Here is an 18,915-nt window from a genome sequence, read left to right as displayed (position 1 = left end):
CAAAACTTGTGGTGATGGGGGAGGAAGAGGACTCCAGCGAGGGGATTTTCAGACAAATCAGGGAACCTTCAACTCCCTAAGCCTCAGGAGCTTGGGGACTCTTTCCCACTGGAGGCTGACATTCTGGCCCAAAACACCAGTTTTGTCCAAGAGCAGTGAGCTGATCAGACGCTAAGTTGGGCTGTGATGAATGGAGTTGGTGGTACATCTCCAGTGGCTAAGGCAGTGACTGCACTTTGAGGTCAGGGATGAATGGATTTACAGCCTTGAACGAAATGGGCAGATGGGAGGTAAGAACTCAACTCCTAGCCCCTGGGAGTTAAAGACAGGAAGTCTTACAAGTAGCCTATTTAATTCCCTTTGCAAGACACTTGGGGAGGGGAAAAAAACATCACCAGGGTAGTGGTCCAGGTCTACTAGCCCAGTGTATGCAGAGATGTCTGACTACTGTTCCTCATGCCAATTAGCCATTCTCCCAAAGCACCCCTTGTCGTGCTCCCTATAGTGGAGGACCCTTTTGAGATAATAGGGATGGGCTTCATGGGACCCACAAAGAAGAATGCTGTGGGGGTATTGGCACATTCTGGTCATCCTCGAATACGTGACCTAGTATCCCAAAGCCACCCCCTTGCACTCTACAAATGCGGCTACCCTCATGGTGGAACTCATGAAGCTCTTTGTCCAGATAGCAATTCCACAGGAGATCCTGACCAATCAGGGAACTAACTTCATGTGCAATCTGATGAAAGAGCTGTGAAACCTACTAAAGGTTAAGTCAACAAGGAAATTAATATACAGCCCCTGGACAGATGAGCTGGTAAATAATTTCATCAAATGCTGAAGGAGATGAGGAAGCAGCTGGTTCCAGAGACTACGACCAGAGGCTACAAATTTCTTCCCTTCTGTTTGCCATACAGGAGGTGCCCCAAGCCTCCACTGATTTCCCCTCCCCAGCCCCAATCTTTCAAGCTCCTATACAGCTGGCTGTATAGGAAGAGCAAGGCTATGGGAAGAGCAAAGACCACAGACAATGAACATAGTACAGTATGTTCACCAGCTAGGAGAAATTTAAGTCTTTAGGGAAGTGGTGTGCAACCTGTGGCATGCCAGCTGCAGCCCGCCAGCAGGTTACCCTGATGGCCCGCAGGTTGCCCACCACTGCTTTTGCCCAATGAAAACCTGCTAAATGCCCAGCAGCCCAAAAAAGCCTACAATTGAGGGACCTGATTGTGGTGGTCAAACCAAATGATTGGGTGCTATTATTGCTGCCTAGCTCAGAATCTAAATTACGGGCCGATGGCAATGGTCATTTGAGGTGGTGAGACGGGTTGGCCCAAAGGTCCAGCAGCCAAAGAAAAGACAGGAAAAAAACAAAAAACCCACAGATATACCACCAGAATCTTTTAAAAAGCCTGGAAAGTCTTCAAGGGGCTTCATAGCCCGTTATCCTTTGGATCCTGAATTAGGACCCCAGGCACCCTTGACCCAAACAGCTAAACCTGCACAGATGGGAGAGACATTTCAATCCAGATAAAAAGCTGAGGTACAGCAGCTAGTTGACTCGTTCCCCACTGTGTTCTCATCCTTTCCAGGACCAGCCAACTTGGCATATCACCATATCGAGATGGCACCGTGACAATGTGCCCGGGAGACTCCCTGGATGCACCCCTGTAAAATGTGGGACACAATTTGGGATGAACCATAGGCTAGGCTTACCCTGCGAAGAGTCACACAGTGAATGGAGAAGCCCCACTGTGCTTGTGCCAAAGCCAGAAGGCACAATACATTTCTGTATCGATTTTTTTGAAAGATCAGTGCAGTATCAAAATTCGGCACACACACAATGCCAAGGATAGATGAGCTGTTGGAAAGTCTGGGAGCTGCCAGATATATAATTGCCTTAGATTTCATAAAAGGATATTAGCAAATAGCCAGGACACCAGGATCCTGGGGGGTGGGAGGGACCTTCTTTTTCCATGCCCTTTGGTTTATATCAGTTAGGATCCCTGCCCTTTGACCTTCATGGGGTAGCAATAACTTTCCAGGGGCCGATGGACCACGTTTTCAGCCATACAGACAATACACACTAGGATGATTTTACAGCCAAGACTGGGTTAGCCATGTAAGGCAAGTCTCAGCAGTCCATTTGTCCCTCACAGATGCAGGTGTGATGGCAAACCCAGCAAAATGTAAAGTGGGGAACTGCAAGGCCACATATCTAGGCTGTACTATTGTAGAAGGCAGAGTATAACCACTGATCAACAAGGTGCAAGCTTTGGCAGCCTGTCCCAGCCCCACCACAAACAAACAAGTATGGTGCTTCTTGGGACTGGCATGGTGGTGTCGGTGTTTGTCACTGTTGTAGCTCCACTCATGCATGTTGTAAAGGATGGATGTTCAAAAAAGGTTCAGTGGTCTGAGGCCTGCAGCAAGATCTTTAAGACACTAAAGGAATGTATGGCTCAGGAACCAGTTCTTTATAATCTAGACTTCTCAAAAAGAGTTTTATACTACAAACATAGGCCTCAGAGGTAGGGCTAAGGGCAGCTCTTTGTCAAGAAGTTGAGGGAGAACGCCTATGCTCTACGTATGTCAAAAGCTGTACCCTAGAGGGAACCTATTCTGTCATTGAGAAAAAGGCCTTGGCAGTGAAGTGGGCCATGGACCCTGAGGTATTGTCTGCTGGGACCCTTTTTCTCTGATCATAAACCATTTAGGTGGCTGAACACCATGAAAAACACCAGTCTAAGGATAAAGTGCTGATACTTGTCCCTACAATCCTGTAGCTTCCAAATAATCCATTGGACTGGTGAGGTGAATAGAAATGCCGAAATTTTTTTATGTGATGGAGATCCAAACACCAGCTAGCAGCACCTTGGGCCTCCTTCAACCCTCTTCCCCCACCCCCCACTCTGGAGTGGCCCCACCCCACCACATCTCCAAGTTATGTCAAGAATGGAGGAGTTCAAGAGTGGGGAATCTCAACTGAGCAGTGAGCTGCTCTGAGTGTATGCCTAAGCTGTGAGCTAGGGATGTGATTCCTTTGCTTGTGTACACATACATTAATGCTGCTTGAACTAGCCTGAGTATAAAGAGTAGTGTACCCACGGTAGCACGTGTAGCATCAGCAAAGGCACGGCTGAGCCGTGCTGAGTACTTGCCCACCTGTTTCGTGCTGGGTACTTGCCCACCCGTTTCAGGCTGGGTTGTACTCAGCACAGCTGACCTGTGCTTCCGGCAGCTGGTGCTACCATGGCTACGCTGCTATTTATACTTGTGCTGATGTATATGCGTTCATGCCCCTATCTGGGAATGTAAATCTGAGAGCAGGGCAGCCTACCCCCTGCCTAAAAGGAGGCCCAAGACCTCTGAGATGAAGGAGGCTGTACCATATTCCTCTGTTGCTGACACAGCGGGCTTTGAACCAGCGTGCAGCCTGTCCATGTCCCCTCTGAAGGAAGAGAAGCCGGCAGCCCAGCTTGAACTGGCTGCATGTTTTTGTTTGTTTTCCTACTCCTCAGTTGCTTTCTGAGCACCCAGAGGGAAGCGGCTAGAGGGCTGAGGCTGCGTCCCTTTAGGGTGCTACTGGACACCCGCACTTGAGCAACTGTACCACCCCCATTAGCACTCCAAGGGGATGCTGTTGAAGGACCAGAACCCTAACAAGGCTAGTTCATATTGTCTGTCACTCCGGGGGGGAGGTTGGTAATGTGAGTATTGGTGCTCTTCATTACACGTACTCCCTTGCGTTGCTCCCCAGGTGACCTGGCTGAGAGTGTCTCTGTCTGCTCTGTGTTAAAAGGAAATGCTCAGTGCACTCTTGCTTGCTGATACTCTGAATCTTGCACTTTCTCTGCCCTGTGTAATTGGAAGCAACGGTGACTGGGATGCATGAGAGGATGAGCTCTCCCATTGCTCGCTGTACTGCTTTAAACCTGAGGGGGTAATGGCCCTGACAAACACTCTCCATTCTTCCTGCACCCATCTGACCATACACCCAGAGCAGATACACAGGCCTATCTCCAGTGGGGAGATTTGGTTCAGGCTCAAAGTGCATATAGATTGGTTCACCACAAGCCAAGATCCTAAATGTGATGAAATGCTTCTCACTTTTGTAGCAGAATCAGGCCACAATAAGTGGAGTTTGCATGTGGATCGCTTTAGGGATCATACTTTCAGCTTGTTGGCCCTTCTGCTGATGTTATGGTTTCATTCTCCATGTGTCATGCATTATTTGGGGGGGGGGGTGAGGGAAGGAACCTATGGGCTTCCTCCTGTGGCCAAAATAATCCCTCTGAATTTCCCCTGTGAAATAATTAGATTGTGTAGCTGAGTGGATAAGGTATATTTCAAAGTGAATTCATATCCTGCTGAGGCGAGGTCTATATAATTTGTTTCTGTTCTCCCTTACCCCCATCAATGAGATATAAGTGAAATCATACCAGTATTATAAAGCAACAAACAAAAATCTGGTCTAAAATAAGCTGTTTCCAAATGTAGCTGTCTTTTTGCACGTCACTTCTCCATGTGCCTGAATGCTTTCATTTGGCATTTTTTTGTAGGTGGTGTTTTGGAGCCTTTGAAGGGTATGCTCCAAATTTGCCTCTGTCCCACATGTTGTAGTTACCTTTTGGCTTCTTCCATCATATCTCCTTTCTGTGGTGGTTTATCTATCAGTTGTTGCTCTGACTGCATTTCCGCTCAGCACAAGTACCACTAGCAGTGATGCTACAGCAGCACGGGCTTTAATGTGAGCTGCACAAGCCGGCCTGGGACCCATGGCACTTACTTGAGTGGCTAGTCTATGCTGCTACAGCTCCAAACCTACCAGTACCCTGAGTTAGACAGACTAAAGCTAGTTTGGGTATGTCTACCCATGCTGCCCATCACACCTTGATTGCACTTTAGATATACCATGATTCCTATACTGAAATCATGCAGGGGAATTAGCGATTCTAGAGCTCACACATCAACAAGGGATGAGAACCATATTCTCAATAGAAACCTTGATATAGCTTCATTACGCAGAAACCAGCCTATCATCTCTGCAAGCTGTCACTTTTTGGGAATCGAAAATGAGATGGTGGCTTGGCTAAATAGAGAAAATATAAATCCAGCAACTAGCCAGTAAACAGGTGTCTAAACAAATTGCAGACCAGCTAGGAATCCCTCCAGTGCTTTGTAAGGGACTCTCAGACAGATGGGACAGATAGTAACATACAAATACTGAAGACCTTCTCTGCTTTTCCTCTTCTTATTTGAATTGGAATTAATTTGCAAACTGGACACCATTACATCAGGCTTGAATAAAGACTGGGAGTGGATGGTCATTACACAGCGTAAAACTATTTCCCCATGCTTATTTTCCCCCCTACTGTTACTCACATCTTCTTGTCAACTGTTGGAACTGGGCTATCCTGATTATCACTACAAAAGGTTTTTTTTTCTCCTGCTGATAGCATCTCAGCTTAACTGATCACTCTCGTTCTAGTGGGTATGGCAACACCCGTTTTTTCATGGTGTGTGTGTGTGTGTGTGTGTGTGTGTGTAATATATAAATCTTCCTTCTGTATTTTCCACTGCATACATCTGATGAAGTGGGTTTTAGCCCACAAATAACTTTTAGTCTCTAAGGTGCCGCAAGTACTCTCCTTGTTCTTTTTGCTGATACAGACTAACACAGCTGCCACTCTAAAGTTACTCAGGTTAGTCAAGTCCAGAGAGGACTATGAGGAACTTCAGAGGGACCTAACCAAGGTAGGGGAAAGAGCAACACGATGGCCAGTGAAGTTAACCATTGATAAGTGCAAAGTAATGCACACGGGAGGGAAGAATGTCTGTTTTATACTTCCGTGCGTCACTGTAGTATCTGAGCTCCTTCCATGTAAAATCAGAAGCTAAGTCCCTAGAGGAGTTAATGGAATCTCTAGCATTTCTCCCTTTTCAAGTTCAAAACTCTGCTTGGTGGTTTTGAACTCTCACATCTTACATGGTTCTAAATTAACTGTATCGACTTGGGAAAGGGATCTGGCCATCACTGTGGACTTCTGCTGAACGTACAGCTGTGGTCAAAACAACAAACAAGCTGTTAGAAGGCACGAGGGACAGGATGAAAAGTAATACAGAGTATTATAGAGTGGTTATATAAATTAATGATGGACCCTCATCTGGATTACTATAAGCAGCGCTGGTCACCCCATCTCAACAAGGAGACTGCAGAACTAGAGGGGGTTCAGAGAAGAGTGATGAGAATGAGATGGGGTCTGGAAAAACTCATGAGAAGAGCTTGAAAATATTGGGGTTGTTTTCCATAGAAAGGTGATGATTAAGAGGGATTATGATACAAAATATTAAATAATGGTCTAGAGCAGCAGTTCTCAAACTATGGGCGGGCCTCCTAAGGGAGGCATGAGCTGTGTGCCCCCCCTTTTTGGAGGGAGGAGAGAGCTCTGGCTTGGGCTCTCCCTTTCTCTTCCTCCACATCTCTCACCAGGAGACGGCTCAGGCTCTCCTTCCTGCCCCTTCCCCCACCAGTCCCTCACCTGGAGGCCACGGCAGGGCTCCAGTTGTCAGCCCTGGGCAGAGGGGCTCCAGCTGCCCGCCACAGGATGGCGGCAGCAGCACAGAAGTAAGGGTGGCAATGGGGCTTTTCACATTTAACTTTTCACATTGCCTCCCCATCCTTACTTCTGCGCTGCTGCTGGCCCAGCACTTCCCTTTAGAGCTGGGCGCCTAGCTAGCAGATGCTGCTCTCCATTCTGCCTAGACAGCAGTATATGTACTTGTGTTGGCGGGGGAGCGTAAATAAATAAACACAGAAGAGGGGGTCGGCCCAATAAAATAACTTTGAGAACCACTGGTCTAGGGAAGAGGTATCTGAATGTTTGCTCTCCCTGTCTCATAGCACAAGAACAAAGGGATGTTAAATAACTGAAAGGTGACAAGCTCAAAACTGATAAAAGGAAAGACTTTGTCCCATGCTGTGTGATTAGACTGGGCACTCACTGCTACAGAAGGTCATTGAGGCCAAGAGCTTAGTACGATTCAGAGAGGGACTGGATGTTTATAGAGAGGGTGGATACCTTGTTTTTAAAAAAATGTTTTTATTGAAATCATATTTTTAAATTTATATAAATTTTAAAAAGTTATATCCTATGTTAAGTCAAGCTTACTATAATCTATTAAAATCACTTAAATAAAATTTTAATAAATCAAGCAGTACATGTTTACTGCTGAAGTTTTAGAGAAAGTCAAAGCACTGAATTAGTGGAAGTTACTGGCTGAGCACTTGAAAACTAGAGTTTGCTGAAGTGCTAAACCAGCTTTGACAGGAGTAGTCTCTTCTGCAGGTGCAGAGAACGCTTCCTTCATTTCAGTTTATTCAACTAGTTCAGTTCAGTGACTGGTTATTCAAAGTTGGAAGAAGCATTGTGAAAACGAGGAAATACAGAGTTAAGGTAAAGGTCCATGCAACTCTGCCCTCCTGGAATTGGCGATAGCCACTAACTGCATGATCTCCAGCTGCATTCACGTGTAGCTGCATTGAATGGTAGAGAAATTAGTTGGAGCATCTTGGAAGAGGTGTGATTGTGATATGAGGTGATCTGGATATCTCTGGCCCTATGTGGCTATATATGAGTCCCTCTCCTTGACCCCCTGTATGTGTGTGAGACAGAAGGAAAGAGGTGCATCTATACCATGAGAGATCCAGGATGTCTCATATCAGCATTATGTCAGTAGCAGGGCACGGGCCTTCTTGCCATGGGGGTGTCAGCAGTTAGCGGGAACATATGTGGCCCGTGGGTTTAATGATAGTAAGTGAAAGTTCAGTGTGTGATGGTATGTGCATAAGGGTAAAGGATTTGAAGGCATTGTATAATTTAGGCTACTCCACGAAAAGACCCCCGCACCTACTAAGTGTATGAGTGTAGGAAGCTCCTGTTCAGTACAGGGCAAAGGCAGAGTGTGAGTGTGTGTGTTCTGGGCTTATTGAGACATTGCTCAAAGAGGGTAGAGTTTAAGGGTTGCACCTTGACTCTGTACTTCCTGGTTTTCATAAGTTTGAGTTTTACTGACCTAGATGTTCTGGAAGGGCATGAGCTATCACTGGGCAACCTTCACTCTGCATTAACAAATTATTTTGCCATTTAATTTCCTAATTTTTTTTTAACAAAGAAAAGGGTTGGGTGGAGGTAGTGGTCATGTAGGCAGTTGTAGTTATCATGTAGGAGTGCAGCCCAGATGTTTCTGTGGCCAGGTGATGATAATACCTAGATCTTACTTAGGGCTAATAGCATTAAGGAGGGAAACATCATTATTTTCATTATAGAAATGTATGAACTGAGGCACAGAGAGATGAAATGACTTGGCCAAAGTCATCCAGCAGGCCAGTGTCTGAGACTGGGACTTGGGTGGTTGTGCCTAGGGCTTGGATCAGGAGTTGGTAGCTAGGAATCAGAGCCCAGGATCGCAGCTGGGGTCAGAGCCAAGAGTGAGAGATGAAGTCAGGAATCTGAGCCCAGGGTTAGAGCCAGTAACCCGGAGTGAGGCAAGGCTGGGGGCAGGGCTGTGTCGGACGCAGGAAGAGGGCTGGAACAAGGTGGGAGCAAGGCTGGGAACAAGCAGGTAGAGGAACTGTCATAGCCATGGGTGAAAACAACAAGGAGTCCTTGTGGCACCTGCCAAACTGCTTCTGAGCTTGAGAGCTGGTTTGCTGACTTCCACCCAATCAGGCAGTATAGACAGTCAGGCAGCCTACTACAAGCTAGCTGCACTTGTTAGGTTACCCAGAGACTGGCTCTGCTGCAGGACCTGATTCCTGACAGTACTCCCCACACCGAAGGGTGCCTCCTAGGGGCCTCGTGACCCAGTTTCTCGGGGTACTGCCATTGGAACTCTCAAATATGTCCAGGGCATGGATATTCTCTCCCAGTTCCCAAGACTGCTTGCCTGGACCATAGTCTCCCCAGTCCACCAGTTAGTGGAGGCTTCCCCTAACTCGCCAAGAGTCGAGGATTTGGTGGACCAAGTACTCCTGCTGTCTGCAGATCTGTGTGGGGTGAGTTAATCAGTATGGGTATAGGATCCCGTTTTAGAGCTTTAACAGGTAAGATGTGAAAGAGGGTAGATTTTCAAGGACTCTGGCAGCTGTAACCTGAAGGCCTTTGGGTTTACCCATTCTTTAATATTTTAAAGGGTCCAGGTATTGGTAGTCTAGTTTGGCAAATGGGCAGAGAACCATATCTTGTCCCCTATGGCCAGATTGGGGCCAGCCTAACAGTTTTGGTCTGCCTGGTGTTTATAGGCTTCATTGGTGGACTGAAAGTATTCCTTGATCTCCCGGTATAGGTCATTTGGTATAGAATGGAGGCTAGTTCATGGCAGCTGGGACTGGGGAACTTACCGTTAAGTCTGAGTGGAAGCAGGGGTGAAAGCCATAGTTTGCAAAGAATGGGCTATGTTGGACTGAGGTGTGTATTTCATTGTTAACAAGCAAATTTGGTGTATCACGGTAGGGGGAACCAGTTGTCCTGGTGGTAACTCGGAAAGCAGCAAGGATACTGTGCCAAGATTTGACTCTCTCTGTTTGCCCATGAGTCTGTGGATGATAAGTGGATGAGGCAAGGGATTCAATGCCAAAGAGTCAGAATTCTGCCAGAATCAGAAAATGAACTGGGGTTCCCAGTCCTATACAATATCTGCTGGTAACCTGTGGTTGCAGAAGACATTTTCCAGGAAGAGCCAAGCCGTCTCCTATGTGGTAGGAACAGTAATGGCATGGAAAGAAAGTGTGCTATCTTTAGTAGGAGGTCAGTGGCAACCAGGATTACTGTGTGTCCCTGGGAGTGTGGCAGTTCTACAGTGAAGTCCATAAGTCCATGAGGTTTTGATGGTGCAGTCTTGGTACAGGCACAGAGGCTGCAGGACTTTTTATATAATCCTTGATGTAAGATCATTGGCCTGGCCACTAGAAGCAACTTGAGATCAGATTCCAGGTCTAGAATTGGCCAAAATGGCCCACAAGTGGCAAATCATAGCATGGCTTCCCTACCTGAAGCCTAGGTTGTCCCTCCAGAACATAAATACAACCGTTGTGACAGAGGGGGCTGTTCTGTTGTTGGAACTTGGCGTTAGGTCTGGTACCTGCATAATTCAGGGTCTGGCGGATCTGGGTTGTGAATGGGTCATCAGGGAATGGAAGGAGGATGTCAGAGTGCTGTTGATCATCCAGTTGACAAAGTTGGACACCTTGAGCATAGTGGAAGAGGGCTCTTCATCAGGTTTGAGATACTTTTCTTTGTGAGATAGAGCATCTGCCTTCCTGTTTCTTGTTCCTGGGCAAAAGGTTACCGCAAAGTCAAAGCGAGCAAGTCTGGTGTTGGTTAAGGTGTTTAGTAGTTTATAGGCATTCCAAGTTCTTGTGAGCTGTCAGGAGTTTGGACTGGGAATTGGGCTCCCTGTAGTAGGTAATTCCATTCCTTGAAAGTCACCTTGATAGCCAGTAGCTCCTGGTCCCAAATGTCATATTTTTTTTTCCTCCTGGGGTTAGCTTCCAAGAATAAAAGTCTCAGGGGTTGAGTTGGGGGTTGAGTTGGTTGTGGGGGCCCTCATGATAGATAAAACTGCACCAATGGCAAAATTTGAGGCTTCTGCTTCGATCCTAAATGGTTTAGTTGGATCTGGGTGAATCAGGATTGATGCTGAGGTGAACATCGTCTTCAGTCAATCAAAGGCTGACTGAGCTACTGTGCACCAGGTGAACTGGTCCCCCTTTTGCAGGGGTGTCATTATGGGTGCAACTAGGTTAGAGACTCGCCTGTAAAAATTGGCAAATCCCAGGAATTGCTGCACCACATGTACATCTTTGGATGATGCTCAGTTGGATATTGCAGCCACCTTATGCGGGTCCATGGTGAGTCCCTCAGGCATGATGAGATAGCCCATGAATTCCACTGTGTCCTTATCAGACTGTATTTCTTAAGCTTCACATAAGTATGGTTTTGGCAAAGTCTCTCCAGGACTGTGCAAACATGATGATGGTGGAGATTCAGAGAAAATGGGGACATCATCCAGCTAAATGACAACAAATTGATCCAGTGTGTCCCAAAAGATGTCATTTAGGAAATAATGGAAGGTCGCCAGGGCATTACACAACCCAAACGGCATAACTAAATATTCCAGGTGGTCATACCTGGTCCATTCATCATCATCTCCTTCGCCAGAGGTGTCCACAGAGGTTCATCTTTGTGAAGAACAGAGTCTTTAGAACAGTTCATTAATAAGTGGTCAGGAGAATTGGTTTTGGGATTGTAATCTTGTTCAGAGCTCTGTAACCCACACAAAGCTGGAGGGAGGTGTCTTCACCACAAAGAAGTTTGAGGCCCCTGCTGGGGTTGTGGAAGAGTGAATGGATCCCTTTTGCAAGTTTTCCTGCAGATAGCTCCACGAGTGACAGTAAGTTTGAGTTTGGAGAGGGAGTGAATGCGCCCCAGGGAACCTCTGCTCCTCGCTAGAGGTCAGTGGGGTAGATGTAGCTGCAATGGGGTGGTAGAGTGTCAGGTTTTTTTTATTGTCAAACCTGTCAACATAATGTTGATATTTAACAGGTTTGCTGGGGTCCCCTTTATATTGTCTTTGTGTCTCTGAATTCTTTGGAGGATTGTGTAAACTGCAAAGGGTTGCTGGTCCCAGCTTGGCTCTTGGCAAACAGGATTGTCAGCAAGACGGGGAGTCAAAGTATACTGTGCCCGATCACCAGTGGATGCCAGATGTCAGGGCCAGGTTACCTGGTGTGGGGCAGGAACAGGGCTGGAACTAGACAGGAGCTGGACTGGGAACAAGCTGGCACAGGAGCTTTTGCAGTTGTGGAGAATGCTTTGAGCACCCGCCAAATTGCTGTTGCTGCTGGGCTTAAGAGCTGGTCTGTTGACTCTTCCCACCAATCAGGCAGCCTACTACAGGCCAGCTGCCCTCCGTGGGTTGCCTGGTGACTGGCTCTGCTGCAGGCCCTGCTTCCTGACAGCCAGTGTCAAAGCTGGGAATAGAGCCCAGATTTTAGGAGTCCCAGTCCAATGTTCTCTCCGCTAAGTCACGCTGCTGCTATGTGATTCTTAAGTGCCCCCCAATCTCCCAGGTGTATGGCTGCGCTATGGAGACTATACTGGCATTGCTATGCTGCCCTAAGCCCTTAGCATAGATGCAGCCTATACTGCTGGAAGGGATTTTTCCAACAGTGTTGAATGAAGTTATCTAGGTTGATGTAAGCAGCTATGCGGACCTAGCCTGTGGCGTAGACTGTGTGTCAGGGCCAGGGGTGTGGTGTGTCCCATCCCTCCCCAATGTAGCTATCTCAGCCTAGCTTTTCATTGTAGATATCAAGCCCTAGTTGTAGTGGGATGGGGATAGTGGTTGTGCTTTTGGAGTGTGTAGTTGATAACTGAGTCTGTGGGAAATCTCAGGCATGGTGTGTGTGTCCCAAGAACTTGACAGTTTCATTACTGGTGGTTACAGTAACTTTTAAGCATGTGAGAGAAGACTGTCTCTCTCTCATCCAGTTCAACCTCTCCTTCCCAGCCCATTAAGCCATTCACATTTTAGAAGCTATGTGCACAAAAAAGTTGCTGGAATCTGTGAACTTCAAGAAAAGCTGTTTTGGGGGAGTGAGGGTTTGGGGTGGTGGCTGTATCATAGGTACCTCTTGTTCAGATGACTTCCAATTTGGATCACTAAGCCTACCCTGCACCACCACAAAGCACAGCAAAGTTCAAGACTAGCCAGGTAGGCATGCAGATTTTAGAACACTTAGAAAAAGTGTCCTTTAAACAGAAAGATCCCACCACCTTAACTGAAGCAGAGAGGTTGTTCTGCTATATTTGAGATTAATCAGCAACTGCTTTGCTATAGTCAAAGCCCCAGCCCAGCAAAATCCTGAAAGCATAGGAGGCTCAGAGATGTGACATAGCCCATTCACCTAAATGCGATGGTCTCAGCTGAATGAGAACACTCCCTATAGCCTGAAACAGTAGCTCTGAGATGTGTGAACTGCTCCATTTTTAGCTCCTCACCCCAGCAGTGATTCTCAAACTTTTAGGGGTCAGGACCCATTTGTAAATGTTTATAGCCTGTCTTGACCCAGTAAATAGTCTGGGGTTGGAGGCCCTGGAGTGGTTTTGCTTGGGTCCTGCCCGGCACTCACCCAACATTGGCAACTCCTGGCTGGGCTTGTGTCTCCGCTCTGGGAGTTGCAACCTCTAGGGTTGCTGCGTCATTAGGTTCCACCCCTCCCCGACTGGACCAAATTTGTGTGAGTCGAGTTGTGACCTGGCCCATGAGATTGCAGGGCCACTCACTCAAATCCAGCCTACCTGGACTCCCGTCATCATGGTGGCAGGGCAAACCTGAGTGGTACTCAGACCCCAGAGGTTGCAGTGTCTGGAGCAGGGAGGCGAGCCCAGCCAGGTCCATGGGATAGTAGCAGCTATGCCATCCTTTAAAACATTCTGGTGACCCAATTATGGGTCCCAGCCCACAGATTGAGAAACCCTGTGCTTGTGCATGTTCCAAATATGCGTGACCTCAGTTCCCCACCCAGCAGGGTAGGGCTTCCCCAGATCCCAGCTCACATGGGGGCATGGAGAGAGTTCAGACCAGTCCAAAAGGCAAGCCCCTCCAGAACCGGTGCACATGAAGGGCGGCCATGGGGGTGGGTCAGAACCCAAAGATGGCAGGGCCACCCCAGGTCCTGGTGTATACACAAAGGCTTAGGACCCCCAGATTTTGGCATGCACACTGTAGAGAGTGCTGAAGCACTCCTTGCCCCTATTCTCCCCCAGTTCCCCTGCCACTTACTCCCTTGTCCCCTTCCCATGTCCCTCCCCAACCCCTCTTTACCTCCTTTACCACCTATCCTTATTTATTCCCCTCATTTCATCCCCATATGTCTCTTACCCCATTCCCTCCCACTCCTCCGGCCCCTAAAGTCACTCCCCTCCTAGTAAGCATTCACGTTTAATTTTTTTCACAAAAACACTTTGATTACATGCCCCCCCAAAACAAACAAAAACCTTGCTAGAGAGTTTTTAGTAATATGTCCTCGAGCCTTTTGCCCAACTTGGGGCTTGAATTGACACTGGCTGTGTGGGTCAGGTTCGAAGCACTGCTGCTTCTCCCCTTGACCCACCCAGTTGGTGTGAAACTTTCAAGACTACAAACCCTGATGGCTCCTCTGTCCAGGCATGGTCAATGTAATCAGTTTAGTTCAAGGACCCAGATCTAGTGTGGCAGACTGATGTCTCAGCCACATTGGCTTTTGGACTGAATGTGCCAAATCTGTGCTTGGCTAGTCTGTCTGTCTAACCAGCAGACCACCCTTTCCTTCCAAAGTCAGATGGAGGGGTCTGGAATCTCAACCTTCTACTGCGGTCTAGCAAATAGTTATGTAATGCACTTGTAGAGTACATTTAGCCCAAGTAGGTAGAGAGTCTGTGGTGTAGAGCTCAAAGTTCCGTGTCAAATCGTGCTCTCAAACCATGTCGGGAACGTTGTGGTTCCATATCAAATAATTTCTGTCTTTCCAGTTCAGTTAAAGTTGCAATTAAACTTCTATTTAAAGTCTTCCCCCAAAAGTCAGATCAAGCTTAACATTGGTAGTCAGGGGCTTGACACAGGTGCCACAGTATCACTTCAAGCAGAGCTACAAATAGAGTCCAGGTCCCTCATATCAGAACAAACTATTGTCCGCTTAGCTTTCAGAGAGGCAGCATTGCTTAGGCCAAATGTGTGTGTTCAGCTAAACTGTACAAATGGGCTACTCCTGCGTCTGCAAAGCACTCTGAGACACACAGGTGAGACTGTCTAACAAAGAGTTGCATGTGATGACGTGTGTGGGGAAAGATGGGAACTGCAGGAAGAAAAAGAATGGTCAAGGCATTGGGCTAGCACTCAGAGCTAGGTTCTGTACCAACTCCTGCCACAGGCTTCCTATGCTTCCTACCGTGCCAGGTCACTGACACTAGAGTACATGGAAGTGGCTGCTAATTTTTCCTTATTTATTCAGTGCCTCAGTTTCCCCATCTGTAAAAGCGGATCATACATTCCACCTCACAAGTGGTGTAAGTTCACTAATATCTGTGAAGTATACACTCCGATACTGTGCTGAGGGAGGCCATATAAGTTCCTAGTTAGATCATTCGCCCCTTCTGTGAACACCCCAACCCTCCAGCCTTCCACTTGTTGGGGACTCACCAGCCCTTCTGAGCCTTAGGAGGCTAAAAAGAGCCAACTCTCCATGAAACGTAGGCCATTTTGATGCTTTGGGTGAACACTAGTCTCTTTCTTGGCACCCCCTAGAGATGGCAATAGGGGCATCATAGTACCTTATCCCACTCTAACCAGAAATGAATGTTGTTTCCTCTGTACCCAACACAATGACAAACCAGACTGCTATTCACGCGGTTCAGCTGGGTCCTCAGTGTGGCCTGTGCAGCAGCATTGATACGGGAAGTACTTGCAGCCAGCTACCAGATATGACCCTGGATTCAGTGAACACCCTCTCCTTGGTTTTCAGCTGCATGATCCTACATAAAGAGGCTAACGTGTTTGTGGAGGGGGGTGTCCTACAATTAGACCACGTCTACATTGAGAGAACTTGCAGCTGAGTAACTGCATCATTACTGAGCAGCTATACTTGCCTAAATCCTGCTAGGTTTCAGTATAACCTGTCTACATGGGGAGCTTGCACTGGTGTAACTAAACTGATGGCATGACTCTGGTGCCAGTTTTCATGTAGACAAAGCCTTAGTTTCCTGCAGCTTAGGCAGATGCTGCCTACTTCAAAATCCAGTAGCAGGTGGTGGCATCCCAACAAGGGGAGAGTTAAGGTGTTACTCCACATACTTCACAACCTTACCTGTGCCACTCCTGGTTTTCGTAAGCTTGTGACTTGTGTGTTTGACAAGAAATTGCAATCTTTGGGGGGGGGATTGTAAGGAGATGCGAACAGAGTCTTTCCTGCTTTTCTGTTGTTTGAGTGTGGAGCCTGATGTCCCATGTCTCAAAAAGGTATGAGGGAGCAGAAGGCCTTGTTGTGCAGCAACAGCCCTAACAAATTCCTTTGTAAGTGACTCGTCTGATAACGAGTGCAGGGCTTGGGAATATTATTGGAGTTACTTTTCAAGATTTGGAATAAACTCTCTGGGTGGTAAGCAGGAGAATTCAGTGAAACCAGTCACCTCCAACCTTGCCCATTTTGTCCTGAAACTTTTGGGCTCCACTGTTTCACCCACCTCTTAAAGGGACAGGGCCCCCAGAAGGGTTCTCTTTAATATTTCTCTCGTTTTAGTCATACTCTTTCTGGACAGCCAGTGCCTTCTGAGTACATTGCACTCCTTCACAGGAGAAATTCCCAGGCTGATTGGTAAGGAGCTGGCTGGTCACAGGGTTCTGGTTGTCTTTGGTTCCAGCTGAGAGAAGAGATGGAAGTATTTACTGCATTAAAACTGACTAAGAATACGTTATCACACTTCCCTGGTTATACTTTCCATGGTAACTCTTGCTGTAGCTGCCCCAAAAGTGTTATGCCCTGGTGATTGGGATGGGAGATGAACATCAGGCAGTCTCTCCAGATGTGATCCTCACAGTGATCCATTGGAGAACTCCAGCATGGCTGCGTCTGGGCTCTGAGACCTTGCCAGGCTTTGAAAAGAGAGTTTTTCCCGGGCCGTTGTTTGGTTTGATTCAGCACCTCCTTGCTTCTCTCCCTCTGTAGGTGTCGCTACCTGGCAGTTCAGCTGTCTCCAGCCATCCCTGTCTTTGCAGTAGTTCTTTTCCTATTCGCGATGGCCATGCTCCTGCGGACAAGTTTCAGTGATCCTGGTGTGATCCCCAGAGCCCTGCCTGATGAGGCAGCCTTCATTGAAATGGAGATTGGTGAGTGAAGAGGCTCTTGTCAACAGAATCTGTGCCAGAGTAGCTTCCCTGAGGCCTTTGTGAAGGAGTGTGAGTGTGCTCTAGAGCCTGGGTTGGTGTGGGGAGTTTGCTGGGGAGCATATCTTCCCTTCTGACTCTGTGAGAGGAGTGAGTTTGCCTGGAGAGTGGTGGTGGTGCCCTGCATTTCCCTCAGCTCTGAAAGGTCCACCTCCCCCCCCCACCCGAAGTACCCATCCATCAGCTCACATGAGTTCTCTCTCCTCCTGCAGTGCTGGGTTTACCCAGGGAATTCCCCTCTCCCTCCCCAACACCCCACTCACTCGCACACAAGACCATGACTGGGAATGGGAACAGTCTGGGTCGTTCTCTCCCTTTCTGGAAGGTGATGTCAGGCGCAGGTACATCCTAGCAATGGTTTGCCCCGTTCCTTCATTCAGCAGAGTCCTTGGCTTCTCTTCACCTGGCCCCAAGTTCTTAGAGCTGTGAAAAGAGCTGCTGCCCACGGATCTGATCATTGCAGGCTCTCCTGGTCTTGGTGTTAATGAGATGGAACAAGCAGTTATTGCTGAAATGCAGTGGACTTGGATTAGCAATTCTGGTGTCTGATTGGCTTTTGCTTTCAGAGGCCACCAATGGAACTGTGCCTCAGGGTCAGCGCCCGCCTCCACGTATCAAAAACTTCCAGATCAACAACCAGATAGTGAAGCTGAAGTACTGTTATACGTGCAAGATCTTCCGGCCCCCCCGTGCCTCGCACTGCAGCATCTGCGACAATTGTGTGGGTGAGTTAAGAGAGCACGATGCCCTTGCCATGGGGAAGACCTCAATCCAGCACTCATGCCTCACATGGTAGCATCTGGGGCATAGGAACTGCGAGATGTGATCAGATTGAGTGTACATTTAGCCCTGTATCCTCTCTCCATCAGTGGCCAATCCCAGCTGCTTTGAAGGACAACCCCACAATAGCAGATGGGGGATAATCTGTCCCCTATGAAGGCCTCATTCTAATTCCAAATAGTCAGAGATTGGTTTAAAATCTGAAGCTGGAGGCTTTATCTCCCTTGCGATACATTTTTTTTTTTTAAGCATTAACTATTCTAGCTCTGGATATTCTTCTTGTCATAGAATCATAGAATATCAGGGTTGGGAGGGACCTCAGGAGGTCATCTAGTCCAACCCCCTGCTCAAAGCAGGACCAATCTCCAACTAAATCATCCCAGCCAGGGCTTTGTCAAGGCTGACCTTAAAAACTTCTAAGGAGGAGATTCCACCACCTCCCTAGGTAACGCATTCCAGTGTTTCACCACCCTCCTAGTGAAAAAGTTTTTCCTAATATCCAACCTAAACTCCCCCACTGCAACTTGAAACCATTACTCCTTGTTCTGTCATCTGCTACCACTGAAAACAGTCTAGATCCATCCTCTTTGGAACCCCCTTTCAGGTAGTTGAAAGCAGCTATCAAATCCCCCCTCATTCTTCTCTTCCGCAGACTAAACAATCCCAGTTCCCTCAGCCTTTCCTCGTAAGTCATGTTTTCCAGTCCCCTAATCATTTTTGTTGCCCTCCGCTGGACTCTTTCCAATTTTTCCACATCCTTCTTGTAGTGTGGGGCCCAAAACTGGACACAGTACTCCAGATGAGGCCTCACCAATGTCGAATAGAGGGAACGATCACGTCCCTCGATCTGCTGGCAATGCCCCTACTTATACAGCCCCAAATGCCATTGGCCTTCTTGGCAACAAGGGCACACCGTTGACACATATCCAGTTTCTTGTCCACTGTAACCCCTAGGTCCTTTTCTGCAGAACTGCTGCCTAGCCACTCGGTCCCTAGTCTGTAGCAGTGCGTGGGATTCTTCGGTCCTAAGTGCAGGACTCTGCACTTGTCCTTGTTGAACCTCATCAGATTTCTTTTGGTCCAATCCTCTAATTTGTCTAGGTCCCTCTGTATCCTATCCCTACCCTCCAGCGTATCTACCTCTCCTCCCAC

At 47.6% G+C, this 18,915-nt stretch overlaps 1 protein-coding gene across 3 annotated transcripts in view; it reads left to right on the top strand.

Moving 5' to 3' along the window:
• Positions 1-18,915, top strand: part of ZDHHC9 (zinc finger DHHC-type palmitoyltransferase 9) — a 37,740-nt gene that overhangs the window by 8,391 nt on the left and 10,434 nt on the right. For all 3 annotated transcript variants that reach the window (XM_043491815.1, XM_038415448.2, XM_038415452.1), the window contains 2 exons: positions 16,766-16,926; positions 17,550-17,708. In XM_043491815.1, coding sequence (XP_043347750.1) covers positions 16,766-16,926; positions 17,550-17,708 — 320 coding nt within the window. The remainder of the gene's footprint in view (positions 1-16,765; positions 16,927-17,549; positions 17,709-18,915) is intronic.

The sequence above is a fragment of the Dermochelys coriacea genome, chromosome 9, assembly GCF_009764565.3.
Source record: "Dermochelys coriacea isolate rDerCor1 chromosome 9, rDerCor1.pri.v4, whole genome shotgun sequence".
NCBI lineage: Eukaryota > Metazoa > Chordata > Testudines > Dermochelyidae > Dermochelys > Dermochelys coriacea.
Note: the sequence above shows the minus strand (reverse complement) of the source record. Positions and strands in the feature narration are given on the sequence as shown.